The 14,561-nt window shown below is 37.4% G+C and overlaps 1 protein-coding gene across 1 annotated transcript in view; it reads right to left on the bottom strand.

Annotated features, from left to right (window-relative positions):
* The window catches only part of gukh (GUK-holder), a 43,197-nt gene that overhangs the window by 7,680 nt on the left and 20,956 nt on the right, over positions 1-14,561 (bottom strand). Inside the window, exon 2 of the mRNA XM_069054814.1 lies at positions 3,103-3,377. Within this exon, the coding sequence (XP_068910915.1) occupies positions 3,103-3,377 (275 nt within the window). The remainder of the gene's footprint in view (positions 1-3,102; positions 3,378-14,561) is intronic.

The raw sequence follows: 14,561 nt of genomic DNA, 5'->3' as shown, positions 1-14,561 counted from the left end.
CGGCAAGCTAAAATCAAGGGAGTCGAGTTTTTTAGCGGAGCGAGCGAAAAACAATTAACTGTGCGTCACCTGTCAATTTTAAATTTTCATTGTACGTTGTGTTGTGTCCTGACTGACCTCAGTGCAGAGCTGCAGGAGTAACTGTATATATATACAGGATATTTCACGGGTGATAATAAGCTTGACGTTATTTAAAATGCAACCCACACGATATTTCCGAAAAAAGCTGGCTACTGACATTAAAATGTCCGGCTTTTTTTGAAAATGTATTATGGGTTGAATTTATTATTCCGTCAGGGTCATTATCACTCGTGAAATACCCTGTATAGTTTTATATAATATAAACGATAAAGACACGACAAATATTGTAAGTTTACAGATGAATGCACGATTTAATACGTAATTCTCAATTATATGGCTTCAACAATTCATCTATTGGAAAAATTTGTGTAGCAAAATGTGAATAGGAAAATGGACAAATTATCATAATCCAGGGTATGGTATGAAAACTTGTGTTGTGTTCAATATCATCGTCAAGAAAATAAAACTTAAACATCCAAACCTAACCTCACAAATTTTGCCAGAGTGTGCCTCTAAAAGCGGATGTATTTGCAGTTTCTATTGAAAAATACAGATTTTTGATGTTTATTTAAAAACAGCATTGGATTTAAATAATATTAATTATTTATGCCTTGCTCCTTATTCCTCCAAGTGCTATGATCCATAAATAATATAATTTATAGAATACATCGTGTGGTCTTAAGCACTCTTTTTTTTATTAATTGCATAATTAAACATCTTTCGGGCATATTTAGGTTTTGAATGCTTTATTCATTTGTTTTCGTTGGTTTAACCACGCAATGCATCACTCTTTTTAGACAAACAGACTAAAAAAGACGTCCTCTTTCATAATCCGTCATTAAAAATGTAGGGTGTCATTTGAAATCTCGAAGTGGAGGTGGCTCGCAACAGAGTAATGACGTGATAATTATACTAAGTTACGTTCCCCATGTGCTGACACGCATCCTAAAATTTCAAATTTGTAATGTTAAAGACACCAGAAATAAACTCATTCAAACTTGTGAACACCCGGTAGGTAGGTCTTTAGAAACCTGTAGGATATATGAGAGATTCTAAAAATGTGTAGCCTTAGGCGTCAATCCAGTCACCCTATGCATAAAAAAGACATCCATTGCAAAGTGCGATGGAATATGAAACTTTATTTTATACAGACGAATAGTTATTTTATTTTAAATCACAAACAACAATTGTGAAACCCTAAAAATATACGAGTGGTATCGGGGAAGGGTCCCCCGCTCACAGTTGTGCCGCTAATTATATTGTAATGAATTATTTCATAAACAAACTAATGGCGCATTAATTAATTAATAAGCCAAAAGAGATATATTAATAGCATTTGATCGATTACCAACGAAAATAAATTATATATTTATTAGGGGGACTGTTACAAAAACAATTGTTTTAATGGCAATATTCTGTCATGTATTAAATAAGAATTAAAAAAAAATTGAATTTAATATTTTCAAAAATGAACTGAAATAATTTCGTAGTCCTGTTTACAAGTTTGGTATCATAAATAATTTTTTGAACTCACTAACTTCAAAATGACATTTCGCAAACGCAACAGTTAACCGCGAATGTAGATTTCCCGCACTAGTGCTTTAAAATCATCCAAAAAACATTGGCATTTTTGAGGATTCTGAAAATAATTTGATTTGATAATAATAAAATCTGGTTTACAAAACATTATTTCTCCGATTTGGATGTTGAAAATTTCGAAAGAATGAAAATAAATCGCTATTAATTCGATTGACACTTGGGCAAGCGCCATCTATTCACTAAATTGGAAACTATTGGGTAATAATTAAAAAATGCTAATGTTGGTTTCAAAAAATACATATTGTACAAACCTCGATTCGGCTCCTTCGTCGTCCTTTGTGCCTCAAATAATGCGCTCATGTGCGAAAAATGTTAGTTTCAGTTTGTCTAATATTTTTTATAGTCGTAGAAAAAGTATGGTATTCTACTCGCCTTCGGCTCGTGAGACAAAATCATCCTCATGGAATAATAGCCACCATTACCCGCTCGTTGAATAATGTACTATTATTTACTTTTTGGTAAGATTATTTATTTTGGAAAATACATGAAGGATTATGTAATTGAAAAAACCATTCATTAAATACTTTCCTCCCGTAATTAGCAAGCAGGTATCACCTAAATTACTGCCTCTTGGAAACATTTTGGCTGCAAATTTAACTTGAAAAAGAGAATTTTCCTTGTTACTTAGTAGTAAATAAAATGCTATTGGGAAGTTTGTTTGAATCTACAAAAGAAATTCTACGTCGCTTCATTCAATAAAACTTGAATACACTTTCGTAAAAAATGTTTGGCAAGAGACGAAAAACAGGGAAATCTTGGCCATTATGCGAATATCTGTTTGCCTGTTTACAAAGAAAAATGAATGAATATTTTCGTGGCTTCAAGAGCCACCATCGTTTCTCATTTCTAAAGCCTTACCAACCTCCACTCAATTTACGTAGGTATCGGGAAAGTAAAAATCTTTTGTGTAATTTATGACTTGTACATTTACGTGACGGTCATTTAATAAAACGGAATATGCAGAGTGGTGTTACGCCAGAATAAACAAAGTCCACTTTGACGGAAGCTAAAAAAATATGTACCTACTACGTTATCGTTCGATTAAAAACTTGATTAACATTTTTAATTCCTGGAACATACTGCGCCGCAGAAACTAGAATTAGCGTTAATTGTTTTTGATGGAAGGTGTGAACGCATCGTTTAATTAAAATCGCCGGTTTTTCTCCGTTCTACAATTGCCGATAGAGTTGAATTTATTGTCAGTTAAAACAAACAAAAACTATTATTTCTGGTTAGCCACACGTAGGCTCAGAATTACGCATGCAATTTTTCACGATTATGGTCGGATTTACTATATAAATCGCGGCACTAACTAGCAGGTATTACCAGAGCGACCAGGTTAATTGCAGACCAACATGTACTGCGATCCGGAGTTGGTAGTTAACTCTCCTTCAATAACGCTCCGAATAAACGTGCACTCACCATGCGAGTCTCAATGTCAATGTCCACTTTATTTCTTATCTTCCGTCTCTTGTTGCCCAACACCGGCGTGCACAGGAAGAAGCGGGAAGATCGATGGCCGTCGCGACGCCATCTATCCAGCTGGCGCATCAGATGCACCGGAGTCTTGGTGGCGGCTTCGTACAAAGCCTGCAAAGCTCGAGGCCGCGTCTCGGCAGTGAAGAGATTCGTGTCGGGGTCGCATTTGGCGGCGTAATGTTGTTTCAGAACGGCGAAAGTGCAAATATCGCTTTCAGCTGCAACAAAAATGAGAAAGAAGTTGAAGGAGAGTTGATCCAGGGTTAACTGTACGTGAAGCCGGTGACTGTTTTAAGACGATAATTAAGTTAACCATTAACCAGGAGTTAGTGCCAACACTTGAAAGGTTGGGCTTTCTCCTTGGAGACAGAGATTTCATTAGGAATTTATGAGAGAGGATGTTGGAAATGACACTGCTTTATCGGTAATAGATTGGTTCTAGTTACGACGAGTTAAGATCACAATTGGTTCGGTTCAAAAACATTAATCAAAAAAGTCCATTCTTCTTGTGTGGTCGGTAATGACTTTCTTTACAGCGCGGTTCATAGTTTGATAAACACGGACAAGAATTCATTAAGCGTGATTGACTTCCAATATCAAATTCATTTAGATTATCAAAAGATAGGTGTACATGTGAACAGTCTGAGCTAGAAGGGCCCAGAAATCACTTGTGCTGTTGTAAATTTAGTGCTAATTCGATTTATGTCTTGTTACGATTGAAATAGCTGCAGTTGTTTTTTTCTGGTAGACGCCTCCGCACTGCACCTACGAGAGCAAACGCCAAAGGTTTGTCTGCCAGTCAGTTGTTTTATTAATTATTATTGTTAACACACCAGTTGCATGCAACTTCCGAGACAACTGGATTTACTACTTATTGTTACGGCAAATTTCCTCTAAATTGAATGGCAATCAAAACAAATCGTGGCAATGGCAATGCATTTCTGGTATGCGACTGTATACAAGTTCTATTAATGGAAAGAGCGAACGCATTGTATTCATAGGAGGATTTATATCTCCGCTCTAAGACACAATGAAATTCGATGGTGATACTTCTTCTACCGATTCTGTCAGCGGCCACCTCTTAAACTGACACGAACGATTTCCGATTTCAAAGGAAATGGAGTTATTCGAGTTAATGTGGTTTGTGATGACATTCCCACAGGCCGGCTTTTGATACACTTAAAAGTTTTATATTTATACTAAGTACTTTGGAGTCAAGGGCGGTAAACCGAGACTGGAGAACAAACCGGCTCCAGAGAAAACTTCCTTTTCCGGACCGAATCGCTCGTGAAAAAACTAATCCATATAAATAGTCCAAGAGTCATCGATCTTGCACCAGCTACTCGTTTTTTGTCTCCTGCAACCCCAGGAACGCCACAAAAGACCATCCTTCAGATGCAGATGGTTCCCAGCCAAACTGGAGATAATGGTTGTAATGCTATTATTGGAGAGGAACTTCATAAATATTAATGTAGCTGTCAGGATGAGTGCTTCCTTATACTCTTACACATGTTACACGAAACGTTACACTCAATTAGTGGCAAATCAAAGAGGAATATTTACAAATACAACGTCTAATCTTTACGCGAGTTATATAAACAAATAGGAACCGGCGCTATTTTCAATAGAGTTCATATGTCACACTAATATTAACTGCCAGTGAGTTACAACAGTCTAAAGCTGATGGCAAAAAGTGCAACGAGACCATTTCAGTTTGCATTGTATCTAATTATAACGAGGTCCTATTCTTGGGTCGAGTGGCGTGCGCGCTGCTTCTTCACCTTGCTCTATGTGTCACTGTCTTCCAGCAACGTCGGGGATGTAGATGGGAGACGGAATGAACTTAATTAAAGTCAAAGAGCAATTCAGGCAAAACTAACAACATAAGATTTCGGTTAAATTCAATTTGCACGCAGGTAATAGACTTTCAGATTGAAAAAGGGGGGAGCTTTCCATCATACGAGCTCGAAATTATTTCGAGCAACAATTCCGGATATTTTTCTGGGCGGAAGGAAGGCATCATGGGTGTTTACACAAATAAGCTGTTCAACCGGAAAGCTTTAATTGCGCCTCTACACCACTCGGTGGTTATCATAGTGTCTTCGTTATTGGTCGAATTAGGTGTTTAAAGGTTCCTCTGTATCGGATTGTTTTGTCGAAAGTACTTAAATATTTATCTGTACGTCCATTGAACTATTTGAAAACCACCGGGATGGGATGGTTTTGTATGTGCGTTTGCCACTTGACCGTACGCATACGCCCACGCTGGTAAGAAAGTAATGATGAAGCCCACACTTCACCTATGCAGCTGCCAACGTCTTTTAAACACAAGTTCAATGCACATGGTCACAAGTTCAAGGACTCGGAGCTTCTTCGATTACACCGAAAACGATTGCAAAATGTGATTTCCACACACACACGAATAAATTTAAATTCCAAGAGGTAACACGGACCTAAAATAAACTACCATTTAACACGTTAAATGCGGAGCAAGGAATTTACAAATGTAATTGGAAGTTTGTGGAAGTTATGAAGTGTTGAAATATGTTTCGTGATGAGTCAAAATTTTAAGGCGTCTTTGGGAAAATGGTATTATCCTTGAAGTATTTTGAAGAATATTATGGGCGGTTGGAGAGCATAAAGTGGAAAGACTGACAGTTTTGATATTTTCATGCTGCAAAAGCGACACTGATGCACCGCAGAGCCCTAATGGCTTTGAAACTTAATTTACATACCCCACATGACGTCTTACCCATTCATTAATCCATCATTATTTTTACTGGACCATAACCCGCCTGGTGCCCACTTGTAAATCATCGGACAAGCCCTTCTCTTTTCAAACAAATTTTGATGGATTTTATCGGATTAATAAAAGCATTCTTCTGTCATTGTGGGCGGCGTTACGATTAAGCAATAAAATTGAATGTGAAATGCCACAATCACAACAACTTCCAGAACGCTCAGCGAATAACACATTTCATATAATTTCATTAAAATATGCGCCATTCAAAGCATGGACCGCAGAATATTTTTATGTTAAAAATTTACGACTTCATCTGCGCGTTGTAGTTGGAGAAAATCACATCGCCCAGAAACGTTCTTACATTTCTCCTCGGCCCTCATAAGGGACAAGGGTCTAAAAAATTCAATATATTTAGAGAAACGCCGCTACTCCGCATGGTCTTAGTAAAATGAGGTCACAATCAGAATCTCGGCGCCGTTCCTCCAAATATTTTCTTCTTCCACTGGTTTATGACAATTTCTGCCCGCCATAACGATTGAAAGTCTCATTTGCTCGGAATTTCGGGCGTCTCTTCATCCCTTATGCGTTTACAACGCTCAACGACTTCTGTGACCGCACTACTGTTTCTGGAGGACCTAATAATAGTAATAATCACCGCACCTCAAATAAACAGGACTGCGAAATTGGGTCACCCTTCAGGATATTAATTTAATAAATAAAGCTCAACCGGAATTGTATAAAGATGGCGTTTCGGTGAAAAGCGTTCATAAATCAGTTTAATTAGCACAAAGTGGCGGCCGTTAAGAAGAAAATTCATATTTTCGAGGGGACAGTTAGGAAGTTATTCTTGCTGTGCTGTGTCATCCCCGATGGCTGTATCTGCAAACTCCTACGAACACCGTAACTAATTTCTGACTAATTTGCCTATTGTGTACGGATAATGGGATAAATGGACATAGTATTATCACAAAGGGTTTATTTCAGTTTAATACAACTGCTGCCGCTCGACTACACAAACTATCGTCTCCTGAAACACGACGCCCAATTATTTCGATTATTTCCTGCCGGTGTGCTAACTTACGTCACCCTGGATTCCATTAAATTACCTTCGTTTGACAAAGAACTCGGATAAGAAGAAAAAAACTTGTTCTATTTTGATAGGGCTTACGAAACTATTAATTTACTCGACGTCTGTGAAGCCGCATCGTTTCAAAATTGTCAAACCGTGAATGCATTTCCACTAATTGACGATGCCTTTTCAATCAATAACGAATTTGCATGACATGGCACGCTGCCAAGTTGCCATAATCCTCGCTGAAAAAGCGAATTATTGGGTATTGGGGGATTTGGAAATTGGGGTTACGTAATGACACTGCAATTTATTATTTAAATTTATTTGTTTCGGCTTTCACACATTTTTTAAGACATTAGAATATTGTTTTTCAAATGTTGAACAGTAATTAACAAAGTACAAAACGGAAATTAAATCGTTTTAGAGATATTGAATGGAAGATACAACTTATTCAATTTTCCATCATCGTGATCATTATGTGGAATAATCAATAAAAACATAAACTAAAAAATCTATGGGGGACGTGTATTGTTGGTTGCATCACAAATTTTGTTAGGATCATTATTACTAGTGAATCACCTTGTACAAAAATAGTGCTTTCAAAGGAATTATCATTACTTGTTAGGAATATCTGTAATGATAAAATAAACCTGGCCTCGATACCGTGTCCCCTTTTATAATATGTACATACATAAAATAGAATATTTATTAGAGATTTTGAACTGTCAAGTGGTATTAACCGAAGAGTGAAGACAAATTTGAACATCGCTCCGTTAGCTGAGGTGAGATTGGATGTTTAGGTAAGCCTTAAATTATAAAAATGTATGATTGAGCTGTACAGGTGTCAGCAGTCTCGGCACATCTATCTAGTGTGAAGAGGAAGAATGTGATTTATCGGTATGTTAAAAATAAGATATCGCATATTTCTTGACAGCTGTTATTCGGCCTGCGAAACATGTGCTCCAACCAATAAACCGCGAGTAAATGGAATTTCCAAACAAAAATCGCGAAAAAAACAAAGAGGCAAGCACGTGCCGTAGCTTTTTCTTTAATGATTCACTTCCTATCGCACGTGACCCGGCTAAAATCAAAATTGACAAGTCCGTGCATTTTTACGCGAAAGCGGCATTAAATCTAAAACCGTGCGGTGCTTATTTGTAATTCGTGGAAGTTATGTGTATATGAAGAGATATTAATTACCAGGTCAAAAATCTCACTGTGTACATATTCATGCAGACCGGCCAATAAAACGGCGGTGTTAATGCGAGCGCAACATGTGAACGCGGCTTAAAATCACGCACGCTAGTTATGGCAAGTGCATTTTTTAGCATATTGACGCAAGATGTCGAGCAAAAATATCAGTCATTGTGAATCGTGATCCAAGATTCAGATGTATCAGACCGCCCACGACGACTTCGTCGAGCGAATTCTTCGATAATCTTTGAAACAGATCATCCAGCGCTCCAACATAATTGTTCTGATGGGGCCCATATTTTACGCGTCTTTCAGACAGAGATCTTTTTACTTTCGTATTTTTAGCACGTCTCGGACACTTCTGCCCATTAACCCTATCTAACCGCGAACCATTAGCCTTTGAAGTTTCAGCTCAAAGAACTGGAGGACCATCATTTTCTTATTTCCTCGCAATTACCCACAAACGACTTTATGCAAACTCGAACAGAGTAAAATGAAGAAATTCAATTAAGAACTGCAAGGATGCACGTTTTACTTGTGGTAATTGCGACGATTTGTAATGCAAGACGTTCAGTGTGAGAGCATTGTAAAAACAGTAATAATCAGATTGGCACAAGAGGGAAGGAAGATTAATTAGGCACTTGTTTCATTTTAAAAATGCACTTCACAGACGGAAGGTATGTCCTAATTACGTCGCCGTCCTCATTAATGTTATGAAGTGAAAGAGATCATAATGGATTTCAGTTCGTTAAAATAACTAATGAGAAAAAATTGATGGTACTCTTGAAATACACTTCACTCTTATTATTCGTAAATTGTCAAAAACCTTCACCTTGTAGAAGTTGACACATTGACACGAGCTTTTATAGTTTCTTTACACTTTCAGAGTTCCCAGTCATTTGCACCCGATTATTGGTGGATAATACGACTGTAGTCAGCTCAGTAAAATCAAACTTATGTGACATTAAACTTGAACGCTTATAGATAGATGTAAATGCGTTAGACCGCTGTGGGCATTTATAAGCTCGTCATAATTTTTGTTTTTATGTGCCTACATTTACGTCCTGTGTCACCAGGTTCTACAAAATTTATTGGTACTAGGCTCGACACACACAGTAATGTTATAAATTCTGAACTTTAATCTTAAGCCCTCCATGCACATATTTATTTAAAAAAATCACTTTGACAATTCAAATGTATTGGTAGATACTTTTTCGTACCGAAACAAATTCAAGCCGCAGCGCTTTTTGTTACGGCGCATTTTGAAAGTATCACATCCAGATGACTCGTTTTATTAGCTGTTAAGTATTGTCGTTAAATACTTTATAGGTGGCCGTTTTCTTCCTCCAATTACTGTAATCTTTAGATTTCGACTTTGTGTGGACTGTTATCCCTTGTTGGTCAATGGCCACCCATTATTATTCCGCCAGGTGTTGCGAACCTTGCTTCGATCATTCTTTCATAATGAAATCTTTACGATCAACAGGATTTGCTTGTATTCAAGTTTTTCCATTCACAAGACCATCTTCTGTGTAACTGCAGAAGCCGTTAACCCACGTTTTTATTTTAGCAAGAATTACAGCAGGAAAATGCAATTGACACACAAAATTAAATAAGACAAATTTACATTTGTAGCTTTAAAGTGGGCGTAAATGGTTACATTATAACTGTTTTCCCAAACTTGTTTTACAAATGTAGATACTAAGAGCGCAATAATTAACTGCAACTACGAAGCGTGTTTGTCACTTCATAATGTCATTCCAATCCTCTAAAATTAGGTTGTATTGACATAACAGAATATGTATTTTGTTTTCCAACAAGTTTAGTTGTGGTCATAACACAATTTGTAATGTTAAGACAAGAGATATGTACAATATGATCAACAAAAAAAGAGATAAAGGGCGGCTATGGAAAATAAAATTTCGAAAAACGTGTAGCGTAATTTAAATGTTAGTTATGACATTTGCATGCATTTTCATTGTTGTCCAGTGGAATCGATTTTTCAAATTACATACTTTAACAGAAGAATTGGTGAACTCCAAAAAATCTTTATCTTAGTGAAAGTCTTTTTGTGCTTCGCCCAGTTGCCGACCTCGACTTCGTCTCGGTCTTCAATCTCTGGACTTAGCACTAAAAGACTCACTTCTACTCAGATTTTTAATATTGCTTGGAATAGTGTACTAGAAACTAGAAACAAGTTGTTTCTGGAGCAAGATAAAGATGTCGGACAATAAAGTATGTCCGTTTTAAACAGTGTTTGTTCTGCAGAGGTGCAACACACATCAACCATGAAATAGAAAAGACAGAAGAGGATCGTAAAGGAAAACATCCGCGTTATTAAAGGTTTCACCGTACCAATAATAAGTCCAGTTTACATCGCAGTGCGCGGACGATGATTAATAAAACCGTATAATTTATATGTTTATTTTAAAAATATATGCAGTGTCATTATGGCGGTACCACCAGTGCGGCTGTGTGTATTTGTTTACAATAAAATAAACATAATCGCCGATCTATCCACACATGCCTAGCAAAAACCGATCAAACTGCTGTCGGCAGACACTTTACAGCGCCGGCTTCAATATTTTGTTCTAATTAGGTTTTGCCATTAAAGGAAACATTTTAAAACGCCATAAACATACGACGTTAAATATGAAAGTGTTCTCCAGCACCGGTCATTAAATTTTTAATGCAAGAAGCGAGAAATACCGATTTTATCTTTATCTTTGCACCCGCCAATTAACGGCAATCCGCAATGTATAAACTAACCGTGAGCGTTTATTTGACAATGAAATCCCGATTTCAATGAACCGCAATAATGAAGCGGTTCTTCACGTCCCAAAAACACTCACATCGACAAGAAAAGAGGTCCGGAGCCACCCTTTCTTATAAAATTAAACGGCGAAAACGTGGGGTTCATAAATATTAAACGTTTCATCGCATCCAATTTTGTTGTCGAACGGGCACTAAAGAAGCAATAATATTGATTTCTGTTCGGGGAACAACAAGTGCCATAAAGGCAGGGCATTGTGCTGTCCATTGACTCTTTCCTCGATGGTGGTGTAGTGGTTGCTTCCATATTAGGCCCATGTCTTGTGTTTTCTCAGTGCTCGGGATGCTGACAACTACGAAGAAGGTCGAAGACCCGACAATGGACAGATTGCATTATTCATATCGACAACTCATAAACTTGCTACCGCCTTTACGGCTGCGTGTCCAACAAAAAGGGGTTTATCGCAAATTTTTACGTCACCCGGTATAAAACGCCCATTATGGTCAATTGGAATCTCTTATACGCTCAGGAAAAGATAAATTAGCGAAGCAATAACTGATCAGCAAATTAACTACATATATATGTAATTATGTCGGATTTAGTAGATTTTATGCGTTCGTTTGGTTTCTAATTAGCTATTTCTGTTGGTGTAAACTGGCCAGTAAAAGGTGTTGTTGCCATATTTTAAACGATTTGATTGGTCATTACGTGGGGTAATATCTTCGGCAAATTTATCGCGCCAATGTCGGTATTAATTCATAGACACACACATAAATTGGAAGAGGTAAATGGTTATGTCAGATACAACTGATCTATTGGTTACAGTGGAAATAGCGTTTATCCGCGATAAACGCCTCACTCGTGCGGTCACCCCAAAAATAGCGCTCTTTGCGAATGTAAGTGTATGTTGTCATTAATTATAACCAGCCGTATCGTTTATCACTGCCGATGTCAAACCGATACTGGTGGTGGATGCGCGTCGAAACTTTTTGTGTCTCTCGTGTATTACATTCTAATGGGACATGAAGCACTTCCATTAAACGAGGAACAGGTGCACCGTATTGGACATTTTCGTCGAAAAAAGTACGCCGAGGTCAAAACATTGAACTTTTCATCGATAGCTCGAACGCGTCGACCTAATGAATATTGCATGAACAGACCCACAGAACTTACATCAGTACTAGAGAGAGGCTCAAAGGACCAAAGATGCTATTGTTTCAATACTACAAATAATTATTCCATTGTGTCATTGTGTCATTGTAAAGCAAGTGCATTACCGTGTTATTCAAATGTCGACTCGAGTGGGCACACTTTGTAACGAATGAAATTGTTTATTGTTTTATCGTCTATATTTTATTTACATTGATGGAGTTAAGGCACGTGGACTCCACAAATGACGCGATAACACCCATTGACATCACGAATAATTACTTAAATTGGGACAGTTCAAATTTTTTAATGAACACCACGATACAAGTAATTCTTTCCATTTTAAAATGTTTTGTTATAAAATGGAAAGATGTACAAGTATTGGTAAATTAAATGTAAATTTCTCCAAACATTCGAATTATAATCAGACCAGTGTGACCACCGCGTCTTCGGAAAGGGCGACAATGAAAGGTTCTCGCGTTGGAGCACTCACTAACACTATCACTGTTTCGTAAAGAAAATAAACTTTTAATTGAACTTATGATCGAAAAACCGCTGCGATGAAGATTCAGAGCGGTTCGCCATTTTTGGTTTTTTACCGGCCCAAAATCGACTTGTTTGATCACCTTAGAAACAAAAGTCGAGGATACGTGAAATAACCTAATTGGTCCGGAACAAAACTACGGGATGTAAAACTCGGGGTGTTTTGGCTAGCGCTTCGTTGGATTTTAAATTGCTGTGTTTTTGAGGTTATACGAAAAACTTTCTCATAGAGAAATTTATTTATTGTCATTTAACATAACTATTCCTTGTTCCCTTTCCCTTCCATCTCTTTTCGTCTTATATTAATTATTTTGAAAATCTTGGTATCTCTATTTATTTAACACAATTGTCCATAAATTAGATATTCTACCTACTTTCTATTGGACGAGAAAATTTTATATTTTATCTTAAAATGTTCACACAAATGACATCTCTTAATAAAAACTTGTTATTGTTGTTTTAAAAACCTAAGTTGTAAGAAAAGAGCTGGATTTACAACTGCCTTCTAAATGATTGCAGGATCTTCCGGGATTGACCCTTGTCTGTAGGAGGGATTTGTCGTTGCCCGGAAAAATCCGGATTTTTGAGTTTCAAAGATTCGTATAAATCTTGTCGACTAGTATGTGGTCATTTTAGTAGACTTTTTTATCGTTGTGACGTTAAAATATGTAAATAAAATAAATGTAGAAATACTCTAAACCGAAGTCACAAGTCACTGTACTCTTAAAAGCAGTTAGCAGCCATTGACTCTATTGAATTACTCAATAATCTATATGCGTCCTTTTTATAGAGTGGTTTTCAAACCGAAATGATATTATTCCGCGTTTACACGTGTAGCAATGTTTACGGTAAGTGATAATAAAATAATGTGGCCATTTAACAAACATTATCTGTGTTTTATGAACGTTTTGTCACTGCAGGCCTCCATAAAACATAAAAGGTCAGTCCACTTGTCCCCAGTTGAACGTGCAAGCATCGTCCATCTTTCCCATGCTGACATTTGCTGAAATTAGTTTCAAAATATTCACAGATTACCCGCATAATCACGAGTGTAACTTCTTCTCTGGCACAAAGCCGCCATAAAATTCCAGCAGAAACCCAATCCTGCACGAGACAACTCGCGAGAACACGCACCGATTAAAACAGATAGAAAGGACAAAAACGGTTGGTCCTTCGCTCCAACCAAAGCTTCCCGTATGTGAGTCAGACAAACGATTTAATTCACACCGATCTCGAGTGCAAGATAAGTAAATTATTTAACGGCGGTAATGTAATAAGTTCCCATTAGAGCTGTCACTGGCCATTAAACCTTTCGAATCAAATAGATGAATGATGTCTGTTCGTAATAGCCAAACCACAAACGAATTTAAAGGTCGTGCAAAGCACACGATTATGCTGGTATTCCTGATTCGACGAGCACCTGCAATTTTGTCCCAAAACAACTCGACGCGCATAAAACTGAATAAATTCTTTGTGTTCAGAATTTTGGGTATCCGTTTGGACGCAACCAGTATGCAAAAAAGGTCAATTTGCATTGCGGGGAGACCTCATTTCGGCTCGGAATGAAATGGTCGGATGCATCCTTTAAACGTAAAGCTAAACGTTTACGCGTTCCCAGATGGATATCTAAGGCAATTTGGATTGTTTAATTAAATTTATTCCGTTTTTCGAGTTAAATTAACACGAACTTATGGCAGACTTCGACTTTCGACCACAATTTTATTATTCCACGTGCGAAATCGTATTTCATGAGTCACCACGCGTGTCGACCATTATTACAAGATGGCCAGCCTCGACATCCACCACCTTTAATTCCTTTGTTACGTAAGAGACTCGTCTCTCACGGAAATATTTAAAAAATCTGTCTCCCTTTGATTTATTTGTAGATAAGGTCCAGATTTACGAGCGCAAAGCTTCCAGCCCATGTG

This window comes from Tenebrio molitor, chromosome 7 (assembly GCF_963966145.1).
Source record: "Tenebrio molitor chromosome 7, icTenMoli1.1, whole genome shotgun sequence".
Classification (NCBI taxonomy): domain Eukaryota; kingdom Metazoa; phylum Arthropoda; class Insecta; order Coleoptera; family Tenebrionidae; genus Tenebrio; species Tenebrio molitor.
The sequence above is the reverse complement of the archived record's forward strand: the minus strand, read 5'-3'. Positions and strand labels throughout refer to the sequence as shown.